This window comes from Aspergillus nidulans, chromosome III (assembly GCF_000011425.1).
Source record: "Aspergillus nidulans FGSC A4 chromosome III".
NCBI classification, from domain to species: domain Eukaryota; kingdom Fungi; phylum Ascomycota; class Eurotiomycetes; order Eurotiales; family Aspergillaceae; genus Aspergillus; species Aspergillus nidulans.
The window spans coordinates 2,712,458-2,735,358 of NC_066259.1; the positions used below are offsets into that span (position 1 = coordinate 2,712,458).

At 50.8% G+C, this 22,901-nt stretch overlaps 8 protein-coding genes across 8 annotated transcripts, besides 1 other annotated feature; 4 read left to right on the top strand and 4 right to left on the bottom strand.

Annotated features, from left to right (window-relative positions):
* Window positions 1–22,901: part of a sequence feature (contig 1.161 621..266267(-1)) that runs on past both edges of the window.
* trm61 (tRNA 1-methyladenosine methyltransferase subunit GCD14) lies at window positions 94–1,602 on the top strand (the record flags this gene model as incomplete). The annotated part of the gene is made up of 1 exon (XM_676976.1): window positions 94–1,602. The coding sequence occupies one exon, from the start codon at window positions 94–96 to the stop codon at window positions 1,600–1,602; it is 1,509 nt and encodes a 502-aa protein (XP_682068.1).
* On the bottom strand, window positions 1,998–4,707 carry ANIA_08798 (UBA/TS-N domain protein; the record flags this gene model as incomplete). Its single annotated transcript, XM_676975.1, has 2 exons — window positions 1,998–2,099; window positions 2,158–4,707. 2 exons carry the CDS (start codon window positions 4,705–4,707, stop codon window positions 1,998–2,000), a joined length of 2,652 nt encoding a protein of 883 aa, XP_682067.1.
* Window positions 7,193–9,564, top strand: ANIA_08797 (protein mvlA). Its single transcript, XM_676974.2, has 5 exons — window positions 7,193–7,292; window positions 7,386–7,841; window positions 7,934–8,423; window positions 8,548–9,068; window positions 9,117–9,564. Exons 2-5 carry the CDS (start codon window positions 7,503–7,505, stop codon window positions 9,207–9,209), a joined length of 1,443 nt encoding a protein of 480 aa, XP_682066.1. The 5' UTR covers window positions 7,193–7,292; window positions 7,386–7,502; the 3' UTR covers window positions 9,210–9,564.
* On the top strand, window positions 9,755–10,995 carry ANIA_08796 (Rag GTPase GTR1; the record flags this gene model as incomplete). Its single annotated transcript, XM_676973.2, has 2 exons — window positions 9,755–10,119; window positions 10,191–10,995. Exons 1-2 carry the CDS (start codon window positions 9,926–9,928, stop codon window positions 10,993–10,995), a joined length of 999 nt encoding a protein of 332 aa, XP_682065.1. The 5' UTR covers window positions 9,755–9,925.
* ANIA_08795 (AP-1 complex subunit mu) lies at window positions 11,727–13,882 on the bottom strand. Its single transcript, XM_050611804.1, has 6 exons — window positions 13,667–13,882; window positions 13,442–13,570; window positions 12,991–13,220; window positions 12,444–12,933; window positions 12,020–12,391; window positions 11,727–11,918 (listed from the first exon to the last, which is right to left on the bottom strand). The coding sequence occupies exons 1-6, from the start codon at window positions 13,703–13,705 to the stop codon at window positions 11,838–11,840; spliced, it is 1,341 nt and encodes a 446-aa protein (XP_050467788.1). The 5' UTR covers window positions 13,706–13,882; the 3' UTR covers window positions 11,727–11,837.
* ANIA_08794 (mitochondrial 54S ribosomal protein mL57) lies at window positions 14,706–15,616 on the bottom strand (the record flags this gene model as incomplete). The annotated part of the gene is made up of 3 exons (XM_676971.1): window positions 14,706–14,861; window positions 14,920–15,113; window positions 15,226–15,616. The coding sequence occupies 3 exons, from the start codon at window positions 15,614–15,616 to the stop codon at window positions 14,706–14,708; spliced, it is 741 nt and encodes a 246-aa protein (XP_682063.1).
* Window positions 19,030–19,940, bottom strand: ANIA_08793 (protein carC). The gene is made up of 3 exons (XM_676970.2): window positions 19,857–19,940; window positions 19,704–19,803; window positions 19,030–19,539 (listed from the first exon to the last, which is right to left on the bottom strand). Exons 1-3 carry the CDS (start codon window positions 19,894–19,896, stop codon window positions 19,104–19,106), a joined length of 576 nt encoding a protein of 191 aa, XP_682062.1. The 5' UTR covers window positions 19,897–19,940; the 3' UTR covers window positions 19,030–19,103.
* ANIA_08792 (uncharacterized protein) lies at window positions 21,544–22,103 on the top strand (the record flags this gene model as incomplete). The annotated part of the gene is made up of 2 exons (XM_676969.1): window positions 21,544–21,812; window positions 21,869–22,103. 2 exons carry the CDS (start codon window positions 21,544–21,546, stop codon window positions 22,101–22,103), a joined length of 504 nt encoding a protein of 167 aa, XP_682061.1.

Genomic DNA, 22,901 nt, shown 5'->3' on the forward strand with positions numbered 1-22,901 from the left:
ATCCATCGCAGAGAGAACCTTGAGCTCTATTACAGCCTGAGCACAGCATTTACGAACTTTTCCGCGGCATTCCAGCTATCGCGGCGATTCGGAATGCCTTCTCCGTTCCTATCTCCAAGCGCCCATTCCCAGCTGGACCAGCTCGCCCTCCTCCATCTCCGCCGCGACAATACCATCCCGGCCATCCTCCGACTTCATGATGAGGAAAACCTAGGCTACAAAGAAGGGAACGTGACAAACACACGATTCGGCTCGTTTCCGCACAGCACCCTTTTTGACAAACCATGGGGCTCCCAAATTATAGCTTCCAAAGTCGACACTGGCTCCCGCGGCCGCGCCCAACTCAAGAAGCGCAAAGCAAACCAGCTTGATTCCGCCAGCGGCACTGGCGGCGATGAAGATGGCACTGAAAGCAGCAAGCTAACACGCGAGGCGCCCGTCGCTGCAGCAAGCGGCTTCCTCCACATCCTCTGCCCAACCCCCGAACTCTGGACGGCGTCTCTTCCCCACCGCACGCAAGTTGTCTATACCCCCGACTACAGCTACGTCCTGCACCGGCTCGGCGTGCGGCCAGGCTCCACGCTCATCGAAGCCGGCGCTGGAAGTGGTTCTTTCACACACGCCGCTGTCCGCGCCGTCTTCAACGGATACCCGGACATTACACCACCACCGACAAAGCGCCGCCGCCGTCTAGGCAAAGTATGCAGCTTTGAGTTCCACGCGCAACGTGCGGGAAAGATTCGCGACGAGATCCACGACCACGGTCTTGACGGCCTCGTTGAAGTAACCCACCGCGACGTCTACCAAGACGGATTCCTCCTCAATGACCCTGACGGCAAACCATCCACATCCCCTAAGGCAAACGCTATTTTCCTCGACCTGCCCGCCCCCTGGCTCGCGCTCAAACATCTCGTCCGTAACTCGCCGTCTGGCGCCGAATCACCCCTTGACCCAAATACGCCTGTCCATATCTGCACGTTTTCTCCATGCATGGAACAAGTTCAACGAACTATCAGCGCGCTGCGCCAGAACGGCTGGCTGCATATTTCAATGGTTGAGCTGCAGCACCGCCGGATAGAGGTGAAGCGCGAGAAGACGGGGTTGGAGTTCGAGGGCGTCCGTGGTGCAAATGTGTTCCCGCGAAACATCGATGATGCGGTTCAGAAAATGCGCGTTGTCGAGCAACGATCTATCCGATTCCGCGATGTAGTAGGCCAAGTCGAGCAGGATCAAGATCAACAAGACGAAAGCACAGCGCAACGGCGGCAATCGCAAACACAAACACCGTCAGAATTACCTACCTTTATACCGCCTACCCACTACAAGGATATCCCACCCTACGCACAAGGCCGTCTCGTGCACCGATCTGAACCCGATTTGAAGACACATACGTCGTACCTTGTTTTCGCCGTCTTGCCACGCGAGTGGAGTGAAGAGGACGAGCGTAAATGTGTGGAGAAATGGCCGAGTCAGACTGTGGATGAGGAGGCGGCGCAGCCTGCTAAGGCGAAGAGTCGGAGGCAGATGAAGAAAGAGGCAAAGGCGGCCGCAGGGGGTGTGAATAAAGCTGAGGAGGCGAATAGGTATGAAAATGAAGGATAGGAATTGACTAAACTTGTTCTATCACATGAATAAATAATATGACTTCAAGGGGTCTCCAGTGTACGTGATGGCTACCCTGTGTTCCAAATTTAGACGTAGCAATGACAGTAGGGTGAGGTTCGGCTTATTTAATATAAATCAGAATGGGGGTAAACAAGCTTCGAGGTAACGGCATGATAGCCTGGCAGTCAATGTACGTTCTTGTCATGCACGCAGAAAACATATCTATATACAGCATATCAAAGGGATATCTCGTAAAGTACAGTTCCACTGCTCCGTTTGAGCGTTGCACTGCGGCGGACCAACGCTTATCCAGATGAAGAAATCGACCAGCAACAGTGATTTGTAGTAAATGCAGAAGAATGTGGGTGGGAGTACGCAAAAGAGCAAGAGCGTTAAAGATTATTCTCGGCCTTGAACTTATCCCAGGCTTCGTTTAGCACGCCGAACACAGCACCGGCTATCATGCGCTGTTCTGTTGTGGCATCAGTTGGTATCTAAGGCGCTGATTAGTTACGCTCACTCGTGCGACATAAGAAAGGTATCACGGCCTACCTTATCAGGATGCACTTTGGCAATACCCTTCATGTACTGGATCTTGACTTTGTTCGGCATGATTAGCTCGGACATGTTAATTTTCTTCCAATTGGCCTCAGGCCACAAGACTGTGTCCAGACTGCCCAGGAGTGCACGAAGGTTGTCTTGTTTGCCGCTCTTCCACGCTGCCAGACGTGCATCAACGCTCTCTGTCAGAGCAAACTTCTCCTCGTCGCTACGTTCAGCAGCCTGATTAGCTTCCCGGAGACGGTTCACGGCCTCGAAGGACGATGCTGATTTGCTTGCAGACGGCGCACCCTGGAGGTCGTCAAGGGCGGATGTTTTCTTCTTGGGCGCCGGGGCCGCGGGTCGTCGTGAAGGAGCTGTTGGCTTCGGTGCGGGCTTGCTGATACCTGCGGCCTTTTCGCAGCGGTTGCGGCCTTGGATACTCGTGCTTCCCCCATGACCGTTCTCCACAGCCAACTTCCATATCTGTGCGGCGTCCGCCCATTTCTCTAACTGCTCCAAGGCCTCTGCTTTGCGTACCAAGGCCTTACCGTAGAAATCCTTCATTGGCTTATGGGGCTCGCCATTACAGAGATCGATGCTTTCTGTTTCGCCTTTTGCAGGGCCAACCAGTTCTAAGATGGAGTCTGCGTCGCTGATTGCTATTTTTGGTTCGCCGATCTTCAGAGCGGTCATCGCACGATTACTGCGGATGATGATCACAATAGGATGCTTGTCAGGTAGAGCTGTAAGGGCATTTGTGAATGCCTCATGAGCAACCGCGTAGTCGCCTCTCTTGTAGGCTTCGGCTGCCTTTTCCCGCTGAGCATGTGCAGTTGCAAGGGCACTTTGTGAAACCTGGGGTATAACTCGAGGCGGAGCCTTTGGCCGCGTAGGCAGAGAAGTAGACGGCGGTTGCCGCGGGGGGTTTGCCTTCGCGGCACTTTGTTGAACTGAAGAGTTGAACAAATCAGTGCCCGGACTGGAGGCTTGCTGGGCTGACGATTGAGCAACTGGCCGTTTCCTTCGCGCTGGACTAACGTATGCCTGTGCGGACTGCTCTTCAGCTGCAAATCTTGACAACCGTGACTTTACATCTCTGGGCTCTGATGTAGACTGTTGCCGCATGAAGGCAGGCTGTTGCATACGCCTCTCGCCACTTTCTTGTCGCCGAGAATCGCTCCCTGCACGAGGAGCTGGCCCCTCGTCGACACGTGTAGGGTTACGGCGGGGCCGCGGTGGACCGCCTGATTCGAGCAAAAGAGCCTCGTCCGTCAGATCATTGCGGGCTGGCTGTTGAGCGCGTCCCCTAGGAACAGCTTCAGAATTAGAAGCCTCTCGCATCCATTTCGGCTGACTCGGATCGTGATCGGAGTTGAGTTCGTTGACTACTTGCTGCATCTTCTTGCTGCCGGTTTTCCAAAGTGAATTTGCTGTCTTCAGGAAACTGGTGCCGAGATTGGCAGCAATCTGTGACGGATCCATGTCCGTAGAAGAAGGCGAACGGGATTCATTACGGCTTTTGGGTGTGTGCGAGCGCTCAGGCTGCATCCAGGAAGGCATATCTCGATCTGGTCTCTGCGCAGACTGATCGGAACGGCGATCAATGGGAGCTGATCTGTTCTGGGATTTTTGCCGGGACTCTTCATGCGCCTGGGTGAGGAGGATACTAACGGCAGCCGGCACATCAGTACCAGACGAAGTCATTCTAAGAGCCTGGCTAGCTTTGTCCGCGGGGAAGCCCATGTCGACGAGTTCCGCGATGGCACGATCCATCCCGTTCGTTGGTTTAGGCGAAGCACGGTCTGGGCTGTCAGCTCGAAGGGAATCCTTTGGAGGGGCTGGCGGTGGAAGCTCGGAAACGGGCTTGCCTAGCAAGCCCAGGAAGTCATCGTCGTCGTTTTGAGATAGCAGAGGAGCAGGCTGAGATTTGGGCTTCAGCTGATTGAGACCAAACGGATCGTCGTCATCATTGAAAGACATATCATTTCTCGGTGGTAAAGTACTCGGTTTGTTGGCGCTTTGTGCCTCGCTTGTAGGTACCTTCAGGGAAGGGCTGGGGCTCGGAACTGGAAAGTGGGTGGATGCATCTACGGGTGCTGAGGCGTTGAAGGCGGCGAGAAGATCGTCCTCGTCCGGAGAGGCCGTGTTGTTTCGCGAAGGTGCTGTACTAGAGGCAAACGGATTGTTGCTCCCTCCTTTCTCCAAGTCGTCCCAGAACTGAGCGTTCTGCCCTCCATATTGCGCTTCCAGACGTGCGCGGTTCTCTGCTTCTTTCCTGGCCTTCTCCTCTTGTAATCTTTTTTGTTGTTCAATAAGAGGAAGATTCCTGGTCGTATTCGAGGACCCAAAGGATACTAGGTTTGCGAAACTGTCGCCGCTGGGAGTGGCAGGCTTCGAAGGGGGGTTCGATAATCTGGAGGAGGCGGAGAGGGGAGTAGATCGGCCTGAGGCGTTTTGGGGTCTCGCGGCTGGAAACAGATAACTGGAGCCCATCGGCGGAGGCTTGGGGACATCGCTAGGGCTGTTGGAGCTCCAACTGAGGCCGTTCAGGTCATCCATTGTTTATGCGTGCTTCAATGGTTTGGACAATTTGGCACTTCCGACGGCGAAGGAACTGAGGTTCGGCTCACCACTAAGGGTCAATCCAAGCGGCGCTAATATATGTGCAGTCTAAAAGTAAAATGGTGACATTAAAAAGGTCGCTTCAATGAAAAAGACTGAATTCATAAACATTGGGATGCTGTGTCAATGACTCTTCCCCTGGAGCATCATGGGCGACTATGTGGCTCATGGTAAGTGCTTGCGTGACCGCCCCGCTGATAGAGAGCGTTCTGCCGTATTTGATTTACCGCCTGGATAATGTCACGTGGATGATGACTGTTTCGAGGTACGGAGCCAAGCCACTGAACGAGAAACACTGAGCGTTAAAAGGACCGTCAAAGTGACCCAGAAAGGCCAGGGTACATCATTAACATTGAGCTTATGTCGGACATGTCCAGTCCGAGCGAATATCAATAGACATTGAATTATCCACTTCGCAAGAGACCCTTCCAGCCCTGGGGAATTTGCATGAAACTACCTGCAGGGCGCCTGTTATCTCCGTCACAATGAGGCGCATGAGGCCCGACGCTTAAGGCGATACAACCAAACTACTCCGCAATTTTAAGGCTAGGTCCCAAAATCGATATTGGAGAAAGTCTCAAGCTCAATACTCCAAGATGATCGATGACTCGAGTTCGCATTCCGTCTAGGCTTCTGGCAGTGGCTTCGGGCTTCCAGACTTCAGGTATTGGGCGCAAGTGGAGACGCGAGGTTGAATCATCAGGCTTGCACTACTACCACCAACAGATTGAATCTGATTTTTATGAAGTGATGAGGGGCGGACCGAGCATGGACCATTCTGGATCGTGGATGCAGCCCTTTTTTATCATAATCTCAGCGGCAGCAGTCAGCAGCCAATATTTTCCAGCCACCCGGACCCGGTCGGATATGTCAGTTCTCATTTCCGGCTCAATAATAGCACCGAGAAGCTTGCTGTACGGAGCACGGAGCATCTACGGCGCATTTCCATCTCGATTATCGTTCAGGGATGTGAGGGGCTGTGAACAAGGGTACGAGACCTGTTCCATACCGAAGAAACTCCGTAACAGAATCGAATACGATAAGCTCCTCGAGAACCAAAATAGTGTTGAACCTTCCTCGAGACCATCTGAAGGGAAAGTGTCTGGTAGTGCTGCGCGTAAGAGCCATGAGGGCAATCTTCCACGAGCCATGAGGGCCAAACGGGCGCGCCAAAGAGCGCGGAGAGCGGCGGGTGGAGCCACCACGCAGATTATTGTCGCTAGTGGCACGCTCTGACTGGCTTGGGCTCCCAAACTTTAAAGATGAAACCACTCCGGCCGACCCAGCATTCCGGCCAGGGGGGCAGTCTCCCGTCTACGGTCTCCCGCACTGGCCATCTCGACTTCTAGACGGCCGCTCCTCCGTCCTGAGAGGGGGAGGGAAGTCCTGCGAAGAGATAGAAAGCAAAATGAGGGGAATTCGGAGTATGCCTCGTGGTAACGCTTTGCAACTGCCGTCTCTTGTCGTGCTCTGAATTTCTGAGCTCTCCTGCTGTCAAAAGTACAAGGTCCCAGAGTCCCAAACTGGAGCGGCGGGTGGGCCCATATTGAACTTTTCACCAGAATCCGATTACTGGTAACAAATGGACCCGGTGGTGGTTCTTCCATGTATAATGTCCCTGAACGATACTGTACTCTGTACGGAGCACAGCACAAATAATACATGCCCACTTCCCAGGTCGAGGCTGACAGTATTAATAATGGGCTGGACAGCCATCCTCCGTAAGCCCACAACGTAAGTCGTCCAGCGCGGTGGAGATATAGCAGAGGATGCTATGACCATGGAATAGAGAACTTTCATCTCCCGTGCCTTGCATCATGGTGGGGAGCGTCGATATTCCGCTTCACTATAGCCTATAGGCGACTCCGTATAGAGTCAGTACACCACAAAAATAGATCCATCGGGGTCTTTGCTATGTCTGTTCACGAACCCGATGATCAACCTAGGAAGCCCGGAATTACAGCGTCGTCGGCGTTGGCGTGTCGTCGTCGCAACTTGGCCATCTTACCACAGTAGTCGACTGTGTAATCCTGTAATAATAGATTACATGTGACGATGCTCTATCAAACGCTAGCAGTTTAGACGGCCTCCAAGCTCCCCACCTCCCGACTCCGAGCCTCGACGAACGGACGAGTTATAACCAGCTAACGCCGTCGTCTAACGGACCTGCCCTTTTGTGCTCGACAACTGTTGGAACTTGCGCGAACCTCCTTTTTGCCCCGGCCATGTTTTCTTGATTCGCTTCCCCCTCCAGTCTGGTCCGACCGACCGCCCCGCTTCGGTTTCTGCCACCATTCAGGTACCACCACCCTAGCCCTCTTCCTCCATCCATTCTTGCCTTTGGACCCTTCATTGTTCCAATTCTCTTCCCCTCCTTCCACTCGCCTCCCTCTCTCCTTCTGATTATTGCCTGAAAAGGATCCATTCCGAGGCATGGAAACGGTGTAAAAGATCTGCTGAGCGGAAAAGCTATCTGAACAAATCCCATCCAGCGGGCAGCTCTGCAGATCATCATCTTTTCTGTATCTCCCTCCCCTCTCCTGGCTGAGTTTGGTTGTGCTGTTCTGAGACTGAGGCGATACGAGCAAACCCACTAACTCGGCTGCTCCCTTTAGCCCGTCCAGCCTCTTCAGCCTCTTCGCCTCCTCTTCAGGACAAACAATCCATTGTCCTCCTGTTCTCAAATTCGTCATCCCCGTTCTCTCTCGCACTGACATCTTCACGCCTCCGCCATGGGTATCTTCAAACGCAAGGACTCCAAGAATTCCATTCAAGAGCAGAAAGACGATCGTGATTCTTTCGTTTCCGTCAACAGCGCTCGGACTTCCAATGCATCCTTGCGATCTCCCGGCTACAAGGGAAGCGGGCTGCCCTCTTCCATCCCTGAGCTGTCAATCGCTGGCCCACCGGATCCAGCCCTAGATCCAGCAGCCTACCTACGCAGCATCCATGCTGTTCGACAGAGATCACACATTATTCTCAGAAAGGCAAAGAGGAATCAGCTTAATCATTTCGATGTTGACATGACCAAGTTCGCCGAAACGGCGTCGTATGTGGTGTCCATTATCAAGGTGAGCCGACACTCTATCACTGCTGCAACTTCTCCGATGTAGGGGTTGTGTCGTCTTTTTCGTATGCTCACAGTCTCTCGCCTCCGATCTAGAGAGACTACGCGCCCGATTACTCGTCGATTCCTCCTCATGGTCGTTGGCAACATTTTGACGTGGGTGGAAGACCCCGCGTCAACCAATTGCTTCAGTCCTGGCCCAGCACTATTGACGCTCAGGAACGCACTCGACGATTGATCGATCTCTTCGTAGTGTCGGTGCTTTTGGACGCTGGTGCAGGCAACAAATGGTCCTACAAGTCCAAAGAGTCCGGGAAGATCTACTCGCGCAGCGAGGGTCTTGCGGTAGCCACGCTGGAGATGTTCAAGAGTGGGCTTTTCAGCAGCGACCCTACAGAACCCTGCCAGGTAGATGGAGCGGGGCTGAAGAAGATCAATGTTCAGGTGTTGGCCAAAGCGTTTCAGCACTCAGAGACAAACCCACTTGCCGGTATTGAAGGTCGCGCTGGCCTTCTCATCAGGCTTGCGGATGCACTTAACCACCAAGACTTCTTCGGCGTGGATGCAAGGCCAGGAAACATGCTTGGTAAGACTGCCAGGCGCGTCGGACTTAGATGATGCAAAACTAACTTAGTCAGACTACCTCCTTTCACACCCTTCTACATTAGCTTCATCAGTGCCTATCGTTCCCATTACGACATTGTGGACAGTTCTCATGGACGGCTTCGCTTCAATCTGGCCTCCCTCCCGGACGAAAATTGATGGCTTGTCCATTGGCGACGCCTGGCCGTGTTCCGCACTTCCTCGATCCCCTCCAGCAAATGCCTGGGAAAGCATTGTCCCATTTCACAAGCTCACCCAGTGGTTGTGCTATTCGATCATGGTTCCGATGTCGAAACTTATGAAGATCCACTTTGCTGGCGCTGAACTCCTCACTGGACTCCCCGAATATCGGAATGGCGGTCTCCTAATCGATCTGGGGCTGCTGACTCTCAAGCCGGCTGATCTTGAGCGGGGACTTGCAGCCTACCGAGACAACGCGCAGATCAAAGGACAGCCTAGCATGGAAGTCGTGCCTCTTTTCTCCGCCGATGATGATGTGGTGGTAGAATGGCGAGCACTCACTGTCGGCTTTTTAGATGACCTTCTGGAGGAGGTTAATGGGCAGCTGGGCTTGCTTGGAGAAGACCAATTGACACTGGCCCAGATGCTTGAGGCCGGAACATGGAAGGTGAATATGACGTTGTGTATTCTTTTATTGAACTTATCTTGCTAACAGATGAACCAGGGTGGTCGTGAAATCGCCGAAGTTTCGCGGCCGAACACAAAAGAGCCGCCTATCATGATCCGCTCCGACGGCACCGTATTTTGATTTAACCTTATTCCTGCATTCTTGCCAAACTTCCGTTTAGATACCAGGCGCCAGCGTGATGTTAGAATAGCTGGTGGTCATTTACGAAGTTTAACGACCACGGTCCATGTGTACGCTTTTTATCCTTTTTTTCACCCTTCCAACCACTTTGTCTTCGCTATTCCCCCACTTCAGTTCATATTCCCCGCTTCATTTTCTATCTTCTTGAATCTATGCACTATTAGTGTAAATAACTTCTTTTCGGCGAGTTGTATTCTTGTATACTCCTTCAGGAACCGAGGCAAGAATGGTGGCTTTGCTAATTTCGGACGGATCTGGCGGCAGCGACATTTTGGGACTAGGTTGTGATAGCCAATAATGATAGCTTTTTCAGATCAAAAAGCATACACAGCGCAGGAATCCAAGTTATTGAGGTCTCCTTAGAGCTGGAGTTGGTGAGCAATAGAGATTATACACGTGACATATGCGGAACATAGTTGAACCGACAGCGCGATGATATGACGAGGCTGGTCCTGTGATCCTCCTCCAACTTATGCAAAGCTGACCTGCGCTTCCTCTTGACCGAGCTGGTTCACTTGAGCTTTGACTTCTCAATGTCAATGGAAACCAGGAGCATCGGATGCTGAACTTACCCCCTGCGAGAGCTGTTTCTCCCTTCGATGGCAGCTGCGGGGTACCGGTTGAACTAAGCAGCATCTCCAATTGAGTGAGCAACGATGGATGGCCGGAAAAAAAAGAGAAAGGTCCTCTTGATGGGCAAGAGTGGCTCAGGGAAATCATCTATGCGGTCGATCATATTTAGCAATTATGTTGCCAAAGACGTACGGCGGTTAGGTGCGACGATTGATGTTGAGCATAGCCATGTCAAGTTCATGGGGAACCTGACTTTGAATCTCTGGGATTGTGGAGGGTGAGTCTAGCTTGCCATGATGATCAGCTGTCTCTAATCGTATACGGCCTGCTAATTCAGTTTCTGCGCAGACAAGATGCTTTCATGGAGACCTACCTCGCCTCGCAACGAGGGAACATCTTCTCCGACGTTGCAGTCCTAATATACGTCTTCGACATTGAATCGCGTGAGGTCGAACGCGATCTCGACACATACATGGCTATTATTGCCGCATTAAGAGAATACAGCCCCCACGCCTACGTTTTCTGCCTTGTCCACAAGCTCGACCTCATTCAAGCCGAGCACCGCCAACGCATCTATGAGGAGCGCTCCGCGCTCATCCGCAGCCGCACAGAACACTTCACGATCGACACCTTCGGGAGCAGCATCTGGGACCAGTCCTTGTACAAGGCCTGGGCGGGCATAGTCCACAAACTCATTCCGAATCTTAGCGTTATTGAACGATTCCTGCACGCTTTTGCCAAGCGTATTGATGCTGAGGAAGTCATCCTCTTTGAGCGCTCTACTTTCCTAACAGTGACATCTGTCTCCTCTGAAATCGGCGATTTAAATCCGATCTATGACCGACATGAACGATTATCAAATATCATGAAGGCGTTCAAGCACTGCGCTGCTCGGAATACACACACGACTCCGGCTTCGGCAGGCTTCGTTGTCATGCATACCAAAACACCTCAGTTTAATGTCTTCCTCGGCCGCTTCACTGACAATACGTACATCTTTATCGTTGTGCCACCAGGCGAGGCAGCATACAATTGTGCCGTGCTGAACACCATGCTCGCAAGAGAGGGCTTTTCTAAAGCCGCAGGTGCTGTCCACGGTGATGGCTTCCCGCTTCCTGCACCCGACTCCCCAGATGAGTCAAATAGCAACTAACCAGACACCCTGCCAAATCAGAAGCCTAAGAATACCGATTCCTATTACAAACAGGGTATATTACCTCTCTTGCGACCAGTTCAGGAAACCCAAACAAGCCTTCCACTGCCTCCCCGTTGAATACCAATTATGCTAGCGACTATCTTGTGATACCCAACCCAGTCTTACCCAGTACGATGGACATATGTATCGTTACACTCTGCAACATACACAGCATCAACAGAAGAATAAAAACCGAGTCAAATAGATAATGCAAGAGGCGTCCTGTCATAACTCAAGTTCATCTACGTGGATCTGTGGCCTCGACGGTGCCACCGACATCCGCGATGTCATACTTTCCAGCCTGACTCCTAGAAGCAAATGGCCGGTATAGGGATGATTGAATCCAGGCAAATAACTGCCTACCTGCCTGCAGACGCTACCATGTTTGAACCACTAGGTCTATCGTTTTCTTTGTTTTGCCGCCCAAATCATTAGTGCCGGTAGGCGGTATACATTTGTATGACTTCAAAGATGATATGCCAAAGCATCAAGCACTACCTTATAACGCATTGCAGCAATAGTCCAACCGAATGAAGCTGCTTTACTTAAGCCCACAGGCAAGACACTGATATATCATGCTTGGTGCCGGGGTGCACTTTCGTAGGGGGTGCAGCAATGAGTCGGAAATCATTGCTAGAAGGTATTAATAGAAAACCAGTAGAAAGCAACGAGTACAAAAAAAAAAAAAATTAAAAGGTATGGTCCATCTATTTCAATTCCAGCTCAACTACTGTATGTATAACGCGTGAAGTGATGTAGGTAGAAGGTAAAATAAAGGAAAGAGAAAAGGAAGTTTTACATCATTGTACATCCGGCATTCGGACAGCAATATCCCCCGACTGCGTGATGTACCGGACCCAAGGCAGAGATGGATATTGTAACTATAGTAGACACAACGATCAGCAACGGTTATTTCTTAAGTTACCAAGCAGGATGAAATGATGTAAAAGAGAGCAAAGGAAAATGGGCTGAGCTGACAAACCTTCGGCTCTGTGATCTTCAAATACCGCACCTGAATTCCACTAGTTGTGAAATAGGGAATCTCAAATTTGACATTAATCGGCCTCTTTGCCTTCCCCTGCATAGTACCGCCCATACTCCCGCCAAAGCCACCGGTCATACCGCCACCAAGCTCGTCGTCGCCCTTGACGGAGGGGAGGCCCAGTTCTGCGCGCATAAGAAACTCCTTGCCGCCGCCGAACTGCTTTATCTTCCAAACGATGGCGGACTTTTCAGGCGCGTAGTGGACTGTGCCGATGTTTGTGCGGAAGCGAGGGGAGTCAGCATCGTCCGGGACGGGGACAAGGATTTCGACGTTGTTGGCCGTGCTGCGGCGTTTGAATTGGGCTTTGGCCTGATGTTATAGATTAGGTATGGACTGAACAGAGGGAAAGGGGTAAACGCACCTTCAACATGTACTCAATTCGGGAACCAGAGTGCGACTCTACCAAACATTCAACCCAGATAAGTGGCTTAACTTGTGTGTTCAGACGGTAGCTCATTAGCTCGAACTCTCCATCCGGCGGGATGAAGCTGATTGTGCGGTCATTCTCGAACCGAGACAGCCGGACACATTGATGAAACTTCACATCCTCCATCTCGACGGCCTTACCCCGCGATGCCCGACCGGTTGTCTCGAACATGACCTTGTCGTTCAAGCCGAGACGGAGCTCCGGCATTCCGCTCAGATAACACTTCATCTTGATAGCGCCCAGAATCTCTGACCGTAGCACGTTTCCAGTCGCGGATACGAGGAGATTGAGAGATTCAACCACATCGAGGAAAACTTCGTTCTTGCGGTAGCGGATGCCTTCACTTCGCCAAGAGACTGCATTTGTGACGGCGATAGGTGGTCGGGCCTGAACTTCCAGCTTGTGTGATTCTTGTGTGATGTACCTAGCGATTAACAATTAACCTAACGTGCTCCAGTGTTCAAAATAGGGTGAGGCCTACTCTTGTAGGATCTTGCTCTCTGTTGTTTGAGGGTATCCAAAATCCATCATCTCATCGAGCAACTCGTAAATAATGACGAAGTTGTCCCGGATACTCTCCTCCTCCAGCACCTTGAAGTACTCCGTGAAAACCTCGACGATCTTGTGGAGAAAGAGCAGGATTTCCGTCGCATTGGTGTTTTTCTTGGTCAAGGCGAGGATATAGAGGTTACTGTGACGGATATAGAGGTACTATAACTTGGTTAGTACAGACAAACATAAAACATGAGCACGGCCCAGAGGCTCGTAATCCAGAATTTATCTAAACTACCTGCAATATGAGGTAGCTAAAATGTGCTGGTACAGCGCGCACAGAACCAAGTCCAATGACAATGCGGGTTGCGGGGAGAGCAGCGGGGAGCGCGACACGTAAGGGAAACCGTCGCCAGGCGCAATCACCAAACCAAACGTACATTAATTCCTTCGTGCGAGAAGCACGGAGGTACCGCGGAGCTTTCTTCTTCGGCGTCACTGAGGAGGATGGGGAATTTCTCGACGGCGGACATTGGAATGTCTCCGCGATAGTTTCGGGCTAGAAGAGTCTACAAAAAAGAGGTCGGTCAGCACGAGGTGGCTTAGCTGTATGCAGTGGACGAATAATTGGGGTGATGGTGACTGTCTAGCCTGAATTCACTTGCCTTGCCCTTCAGATCTAGGAAGAAAACCGCCGATGCCATCGCGGATGACCGAGCAGGAGTGGAAGGAGAGGTGAAGATGGAGGTCAGGAGCTCTTGGGCGGCTTGAGGCCAGCGAATCCACTAGTCGACTAGGTAGGGAAGATAGGATGCGCTGAACCGGGGCGGAGCCGGTTGGGGAGGCAGAAAGTCCGTTTATAGAAAGATTCGAGGTGAAGATCGAACCCGTGATGGCGTAGGGTACCTAGTCGTAGAACTAAATCTAGCTCGAGGGTCCTGGTACTGGTAGCCCGTCTTGGGGCATCGACGGAGTATACACCGTGGAAAGACCAAGCACAGGTAGACAGGCAACAATGTCTACTTAAGCACTTGCCACAACTCCAGTATTCAGATAATAATCAAAGACATACTATATATACACTCTAACAGATCGACTTATACAGACTACTAGATTTCGTCAAATGTTGTCGGTGAACAGTAGAATTATGATCACGTGACTGCTAACCAAGCAAGGTCGCCAAGATAGACTAACTCAATGAAGACTAGCCGCATAAGATATAATCGTCGATTTTTTCCGCGATTTTGATTCTTTTTTTTCTTTTCTTCTTTGTACCATACGCTCCCAATAGACAGTTCAAGCTAGCATAAATCCGTCTTCGTGATTCCCGCTACCAACTCTGGCATTCTGTTGGATTGGTGGCGGGTTGCCGTTGCTTACTTGCGATACAGTGGTGCGAAGACTATGCATCGTAGTAACGAGGGTTCCATAAGAGCTGGCCGGGTATTTTGCGCTGTTACCCGGGCGGTGTCAGAGGAACCGTACATACTTTCATAATTCAGATGCTTATGGTGTTGATTGAGAGGCAGCCGAGTTAGGAATGGTGGTATTTGCCGTCATATTAACACAAGTTCATAGTAAAAGTACAAATAAGATGGTGATATATCCCCGTCCAGCCAAGACAACACGTACAGAGAAATATCCAAGCACTGAAAATAACGCCATGAAAATGCTCCTGTGGCTATTTTCACACAATCCCCCGACTTATACCGTCACCTGGAACCCCAGAGGTGCTAATATCCGCTCTCGTGCAACCTTGTTGGCAACTAGGTTGCCCTTCTCCAGAGAAAGAGCGCCAATTAGTGCGTAAAGTGTGTGCGCAAGGACGACTTCGACGCCAGATGCTTCGAGGTTTGTGGGCTGTTGGCCGGTATTAGCAGAGTGCACGAGTTGGCGAAAAAAATTGGAGGAAGCTCACCTTTCGAGGGCACCATCTCAACACTTTTTCTAAATCATATTGCCGCGCAACCTCGGCAAGCTTCGACTTGTCCGTAAGAAATCGCTTCGTGTTGATAGATAGGTTTTCTAACCCATTAAGTGCTGGGTGCTCGAATGGCTTCCGGCCATAACGGTCAGGGGCGGGCTGCCCATAGGAGTTCGAAGCGCTCTGCGCTAAAGCAAGAGAAGCCTGCAGCTGAACAATACGTTTCCCTGGCCGCGAGTCAATGTCAGCCATGGACCTTCGCCGGTCCAGAATCGCCAAAAGACATGAGCGACAACATACCCAAGAAAGCCAAGCGGTCATTGAAACCCCTTCGGCCCTGGTCGAAACTCTTGTGCGTCACTGCAAGCCATTTGACCTCGTCGGAGAGAACCTTGTCGCCGCCCTCGCCTAAGAAGCGAATGTAGAACTGGTCGAGAACCTGAGGGTCGGAGTTGACGGGAAAGTCGGGCCTTTTGGAGTCGAAGTGTAGGGAGAAAGGAGCCTTCGCGCGGGGGGGCGTGTACGACCATCGCGGCTTGTTTGTGTAGTCGACTGGTTCCTGTTCCGCGGGCGTTGAATAGTTGCGGCGAGAGAGAGGAAGGGCAAGCTGAGCCGGGCCAGAGGAGATGAGAGAGCGGCATGCGGAGCAGGAAGCGGTCCTGAACGCTCGTATCGGTAGCAGTGAGGCCATGGCGTAAGGAAGTGGTAGAGTAGCGAAGGCAATTGATATGACCGGGACTTTTCAGAATGGCCGGCGTGAATTCGAGATGTCTGGAAAGAATTCGGAGATGAGGCGCTAGTCCCAAACAGGTATAGTACCACATTGTACCTTGAACGTCGGCTGCCACCAACTACACGCGGCGATCCCATGTATCCTGTACTTGTGTTACGCAGCAACAAAATTCTGGGCAAAGTCTATCGCTTAGTGTGCAATCACCTTGCCGAGCTAATTTGTACTTATTTCGTCCTTGACTGGCTAAATCATGTTATGGCTATTTAGTGGGAAGGCCAACCAATGTCATTACTCCCGGGGTACTCTGTCCTCTCAACATAATGGCCGATGTTCCGAATCCTACACCGCAATATGGTGTTGGCTTGAGGGTTGGAAGCATGCGCGAGCCAACCCTGCCAGTGTTACTTCAGGCGCCATGAAAAGCTAATGCCCAATGAGGCCATGCAAATACGCGCAGTCATGCCTGAAGATATGCGTGGAAAATCTACCCTGTCTATTGACGAGGTACTTTCTCAGGTGCAGGAACAGTGCATTTTCCCCTGCAATACTTGGATTTTCTCAAGCCTTGTCACTTGACCCCGTTGATGAAGAGAAGGCCGGCTAGAAGCGGTCTGCGGCCTGTCAAATTTCGTATGTTTGACGCCGGGAGACATCCGGGCCCAGCAGCAAACTCAACGTACGCTTCTAGAATATTGCCACGGCGAAGTCAACGTGACAGCCGACGGGGAATTATTGCCGTGTTCTGATCACCCTCAGGCATTCGCCACGGATGACCGGGGCAGCGAGGCGAAGCGACGGTAGATCGAAACTGCTCCATTTTTGTGATGCTGCTGCTGTCTGTTCAGTTGATGTTGACTGCAAGGTTATATTTCGGCGTTCTAGCTGTCCGGCTATGGAGTCCTGCTGAAACCAAGGCAGTATCCCAACCGCTTGCGCATTGAGTGCAAGGATGATGGATTGTTGCTCTTTGAGGCGAGACATTGTTCGAGAGAGACTCCTGGCATCTATTACCAGAAGGTTCGCCTTGAGTATGTTCTCTTTTTGCGGCTCCTCGCAGATCTAACGCTGTTAATATCCCGACAATGAGCAGTCAGCAGCCGTGAGAGCCCGTAGGAGCCCGTGAGAGTTGATTCGAAGATACATTTGACAACGAATGGTTCTATCTCATTCTCATACGACGATGTGAGAGACACCAGCAAGGTCCCTCAAATAACCGTTGTGCAACCCTTGGAGAGGGGGTACGACATGCATCATGAAACCGTCCACGTGTTCGTGTTGCTTGCATTACACACCGTCTTTAGCTTAGTAGAAGCCTGAGTCGTGCAGAAACCCCAGCTCGCCTTCCTGAAGCTGCGGTATATCTGCCCTTTGCCAAAGCACACGGCTCGAAGGCCCTATAGGGTTAGTGAAATTTTCCCGGCATGCCTGACAATGGCCCGTTGAAAAAGAATCCAAGCAAATTTTCATGCCAAGGGCAGTTGAGAGCAAAAGCCGACGAAGATATAATCGGAAAGCTATACCCCCTAAACCCTGTGGGTCATCTAGCATTTTGACCAGCGTCCGGTTCAGAGACGGACCGCCCTGAAGCTCCCCCCGGTATACCCGAATCCGTGCACCTAATTACAAGAGACCCAGCTATAGAAAGCTCCTCGAATTGGTCCGGAGACGGCCGGTTTTAATAAAGTTTAGAGCCAGAGCGGCCCGATGATTCCGGGGAGCTATGGGCGGATCATTAAGGGCAAGGCTCGGTTTCAGAGACAAAGTCGGAGGATGAAGCGGACAATGTGGTCCAAAGAAACTATAATGTTTCCACTATACAGCTCTCGTTGGCCAGCTGCCTGCCTGAAGAGCACAACATGGACCAACCATTTGCATTCTTTGCAAGTTATTTCTGCGACTAACCGAAGGTGTTAGGCGCGTGGTGTGTTGAGCAAAGGTCTGCAGGCCTGAGCGGCAAGTAAAACGTATGATCTTGCATAGGCCTAACATGTTAAGCCTCCTGAGGCAACAGAATTTGTAGCCCTGCTATGGCTGCAAATTGCTCTTGTAGTATATTGGCGGAGCCGGCCGGTAGGTACGTACATAGCAAGCACCTTGTCTAACTCGCCTTCCGTCGGGCCCTTGCAGCAGGAGAAGACGGCTTCGAACTTGACGCCATCAGAGTATGAAGATCGACTGAGAAATTGTCATTATCCAGCAGTCTCTTCCCGTAAATCGGACGGGTGCTGTCGTCGGTTCTAGCGGTGTACAACTTGTTCAAGGGAAACAATCTCTTGAAGTCGTGGCTGCTTAAGGCCTGGGGTTTAAATAGAGAGTCAGCCTGGGCTTAGAGTCGAGTTGAATAAGTTTTTTCGGATCACCGTGAAGTGCCTTTGTTCCTCCTTTCTCTTCCTTACCACCAAGTCACTGTAGAGCCCGCTAGAAGCAGTGTGAACTTCATTTTGTCTCGCGGCAATATTTTCGTCAAAACTCCCCAGAGAAGCGTTTTCTGCTCCAGCATATCATCTACAGACACGATGGCGTCAGAATCAAACTCATGGTTTTCCAACGTCGATATCATGCACCGCATCAGCATACGGTTCATCAGCTCGGACAATATGAACACCACAAGCCTTGATGATTTCTCCGTACAAGACCCACCATCACCCCGACCCTACCCACCAAACCCACCAAACAGCCCGGCGTAAACAAGAGAGATTCAGATGGTCAGGTCGGGTTGGGCTTTTGGAGTTCATTGCAGGTAGATTAGTACGACCCATCATAGGTAATGTGCCGACCTGGATCCTGTGGGAAGAAAGGAGTTTGCAGAAGGTATTTTGGAAACTGACCATGACGAGCAGAGCCGAGCGGTCAATAGGCCGCCTATACATCGAACAATAATACGAAACGGACTGATTATACCTGTGCATCTGGATGTGGTTAATACGGAGGATGGGGATTGGAAATGTGATGATCATGATTGCGAGCACATGAATGCGAACTGATAGACTGAGGATTGACATTAGATTGATTGAAACCACTAGGGGCGGGAATCGATAATATGAATTTAGAGCTGGCATAGCCTGTAATCAATTTCAGAAGTTGTGTTTCCTACTAGTTTGTTCGTCAGCAACCATTGCAGAGTCCTGTTCAAATCATGTTAATCTGTTGATCGTTGGATTATGCTTGGTCGAAAACGAGTTTATTGTTACTCCGACGAAGCTTATCCACTTTTCCTCCTTCCTAACATCCTTGGGATTTCACTTCATGAGCAAAAACGTGAGCTCTTCCAACTATACCGTAGCGGCCCCGTTAGCTCCTACAACCTATTGACGAGATGGATCAACTGAAATTGTCAATGTAAGAAAATGTGCATTCAAAGAGTACAAATGACCTGTATAGAATATATTGCAAGGAAATATTTTAGAACGGCAAGAAACTTGTTGGTATGACAGACGGAAGAGAATCACACATAAGCAAGGTAAAGAGCGCTAGCAATGCTCAGACCAACGACGGTCCAGCCGGTCTGGATAACCTGCTTGTTGGTGATACCACGGCCAGTATCCCACATCAGGTGTCGGAGGCCGTTGAAGGAGTGGTAGGTGAACGGCAGAGCAGCTAAGGTCTTGAGGCTGAACTTGGCGGCCAAGGGCAGAGTAGCGAAAGAAGCGGCCAAGGAGGCAGACTCAAGGTGCCATCCAAACAAGGGAGCAGCGAGGTATGCAGTGGCGAAAATGTACAGAGGACCAGAAAGGATGATTCCGGTGACACGGTGGAGGGCACTCATGTACCAAGTGATCTGGGGTCGGTAGATGGTAAGGTGGGGAGAGACGGGGCGGCGCAGACGCTGCTCGACAAGGATCTTATTGGGATCGGAAGTGGTGGTGCTGGTGGCAGCGAATCTGGCCGTGATTGTTAGCATTTGTCCTCCTCTATGTTGTTTCTACGCGGCAGCAGCGACTCGAATGGGTTGTATATGACGTAGAATGCGAAGAGTCCCTTGGAATTGCGCAGCGACACGAAACTCCCAAAAACCCACTGGAAGGGCAAAACGTAGTCCGCTCACCTTGTCTGAATCTTCTGGACATTCCTTCCCATGGCAACCGCGGCGGGGGAGGCAGCGTTCATCAGGGACCAGCGCATGGCATAGGGCTGCTGGACAGCAACTGGGAGAAGTTAGAGGCGCCAATTACCGAACCCAAATATAAGGAGCACGTACGCCGACGCAGCGACTGCTGAGCGACCTTTTGAGAGAGCATGATTGTTTTTGATATGTCCGAAACAACGACGAGGAGTTGGAATCCAAGCGCGAAGGTGAAGTTCGTCCCAGAAGAAAGTGGCCTTGAATTCCCGATCTCTCGCAACGGCTCGGAATCACGGGGAGCACAACCTCGGGCTTAGACCAAGTCACGGGACTCCGCATTTGGGCGCTTGTCCAATCACCGCGGCTGTATTACCAGCTGGAAGATCTTTCTTCCATATAATCACGTGATGGTCTATCAAGCCTGCCATTTTCTTTCGAGACTTTTTGCTTTTCTTACTTTCTTCTCCCAAGGGACTCAGCCCACGTTGTCTACCTCATACGGGATGATGTTGACGTGCCCAGCGAAGCCTCACTGGTTTCGGCATTCTGTCGCGACCGCAGAGGTTAATGAGTTACCTGAGAGGAAATTCATCCCGTCGTTAATCGCCCATTTCTTTCTTTCCATGAAAGGAAAGGGTTTCATATCAGGGTCACATCTCCGTAGATTATACACCGTATACCTATTATATTATACCTAGACACAATATCCATGCCGCCCTGTTGGCCTGTGGGCGCAAAGCTACCCTATGCTCCTACCGTGTCACTCCGCAGAAGAGCCTTGCTGTCAGAGAACGCCCCGCTCTAAATGCTTATCTGAAAGACGACATGAGGCAATGCAAACTAGAATTCAAAGTCATAACTGCTTTTAGGATCCAGAGCTCAAATTGGCTCTGTTCAGACGCGATCCCCACTGTTCGCTGATTTGCACGTTGAGCCTCAACAATCACCATCATCAGTACACTTCCTTTGTGCTTGCCTAGATACTACTTGGATACATGGCATCATTGACCAGTTCCCGAAATAACCATGCATTCGCTATAAGCTACCAAGATATGATCACAATGCCGTTTTGACTGCTAGCACCATCGGTTACTCAGTGTTAAATCAGCTGACTCCTTAAGCAGTCAAAGATGGTGAAATAAATATAGTATATGGCTGCACGGTGTCTTTGAAGGCGCTTTCCCCTCTTTCAGTAAACACCCCCAGTCCATAGTGCTCTTCCCTCAACAGATTCGACACCCAGCTCATCGGCCATGGCAAGCGAAACCCGTCTGAATATTCTCCGTCAGAGGACAGTTGTGGACTGCGATACATTGATTAAAGAAGGTACACATCATTCTTTATCGACTCCACCATTTTGTCCTTTCAAGATCAGCATCAACAAAGGACAAGAAATATAATACCGTTTCGCAGTTGCCAGGACTCTAGGCCAATTCCAAGACTGTACTTCCAATCAGGTATGTGCATACATTGGTCATACAGCGCAGGGATTTGTCTGATGACCTAGGCTATCGCATTCGCGGAGCTCTCGAAACCAGAGCAAGCGAATTTAATCAAGGCCTCCATCGAAGAGTCATCAAAGCTTGCTCCGCGCTTCCCAGGGATTGATCCCTATAAACTAGCTATCGAAATAGCGGTCATTTGTAGACTCGCGTCGTGGAATTGAGAACACTGGGTACTGGCATGGTTCCAAAGGGTTAAGCTGGCATTGAAGTTGGTTCCCCATATCCGGGGATATGTCCATGTCCAAACGAACCCTTTTTATTCATACTCGACGGAAAGACGGTAGCAAATGCTTTCAGTAAGTTGCATAGCGGTGAATATGCCTGACGCAAGCTCTGAGTTGATTGATGAAATAGGGATCGTCAAGATCTTCCGATGTTTTTCTCCAGACATTGAAACCGCGCGGATTTGTATCAAGGTACCGAGTACAAGGGAGGGCTTGATAGCGTGTCGGACCCTTGAGATGGCGGGCGTTCGTACACTGGCCACGACTCTATTCACGTTTGTGCAAGCCGCTCTCGCCGCAGAGGTTGGCTGCACATACATTGCACCATACGTCAACCAGCTCAAAGTCCATTTCGAGTCGGGGTAGGTCTTCGTTGGCATCCACCACGGTTAAGCTTGATTAATATTGCGTTTGTTAGATTCGTGGACCCGCAGAAATTGCTGCCCCTCTGTGTCTCGGCCCAGAACTACTACGAGGCCATTGGCGTTAGAACACAAGTCCTGCCCGCAAGTTTGACGTCTACCGACGAAATCTTTGCCCTAGCTGGCGCTCATCATATCACGATAGCTCTTAGTCTGTTGCAGCAGCTTTCGTTACCCCTTTACCCGCGTCTTTGTTCGACTCTGAACCGCCGAGTCCAAGTCCCAAAATAATCTCTTATGTCAATGACGAAGCTGGATATCGGATAGCGTTCAGCCGTTCGGAGAATGGGACGGGCAAAAAAAAAAAGCTCATACAGGTATGTTCGATCCATTCTAGGCGATGAGGCCAATACCGATACTTATAACTCCAGGCTATCAATATATTCTGTGACATGCAGAACAAGTTGATACAACTTTTCAAGGATCAGAAACAAGCGGCTTGAGAAAGAGGGATTCCGTAAATTGTCCGTTTATCCCAGAGCAGAACTATACCATCGCAATATACCAGCGTTTCGCATAGTTTATCTTTTGGTTATACAGACGCATTCTGAACGGCATGTAAACGAAGGGAGCATCAATGGCTGTGGTCCACTAATTCCGAGATGGATTTGTTGCTACGTCATCGGTCTCATACCGGAGTGCGTCGTCAGAGGCTGCGTGTCCATAGATACTAAGCACCGAGAGCTTGGCATCATTTCGATTTTGGCCGAAGGGGCTGTCGAGAAGGGAGAGAGGAGAGGGCTTCGTAGTATTTTTGTTAACCAGAATACCTGTAGCAGTAGCCTGGTTACAGTGTGTGGAATTGATCAGATAAGACTCAGCCTGTGGCAGCGGAGCCGTCGGGAGAAGACAAGCTACCCGAACCGTCAATCGCAGTCAGCGCATGCCGGCTCGTCTTTGCCGGATGACGGCGTAGTACTGTAGTTGGAGGGTTCATATACAGCCGACGTAGACGGCCAGTCAACTTCATCTGATTTCAATTCGCTCCGGTCCCTAGCTTTCCTAAAACAAGCAACTTCCCCTCATTCT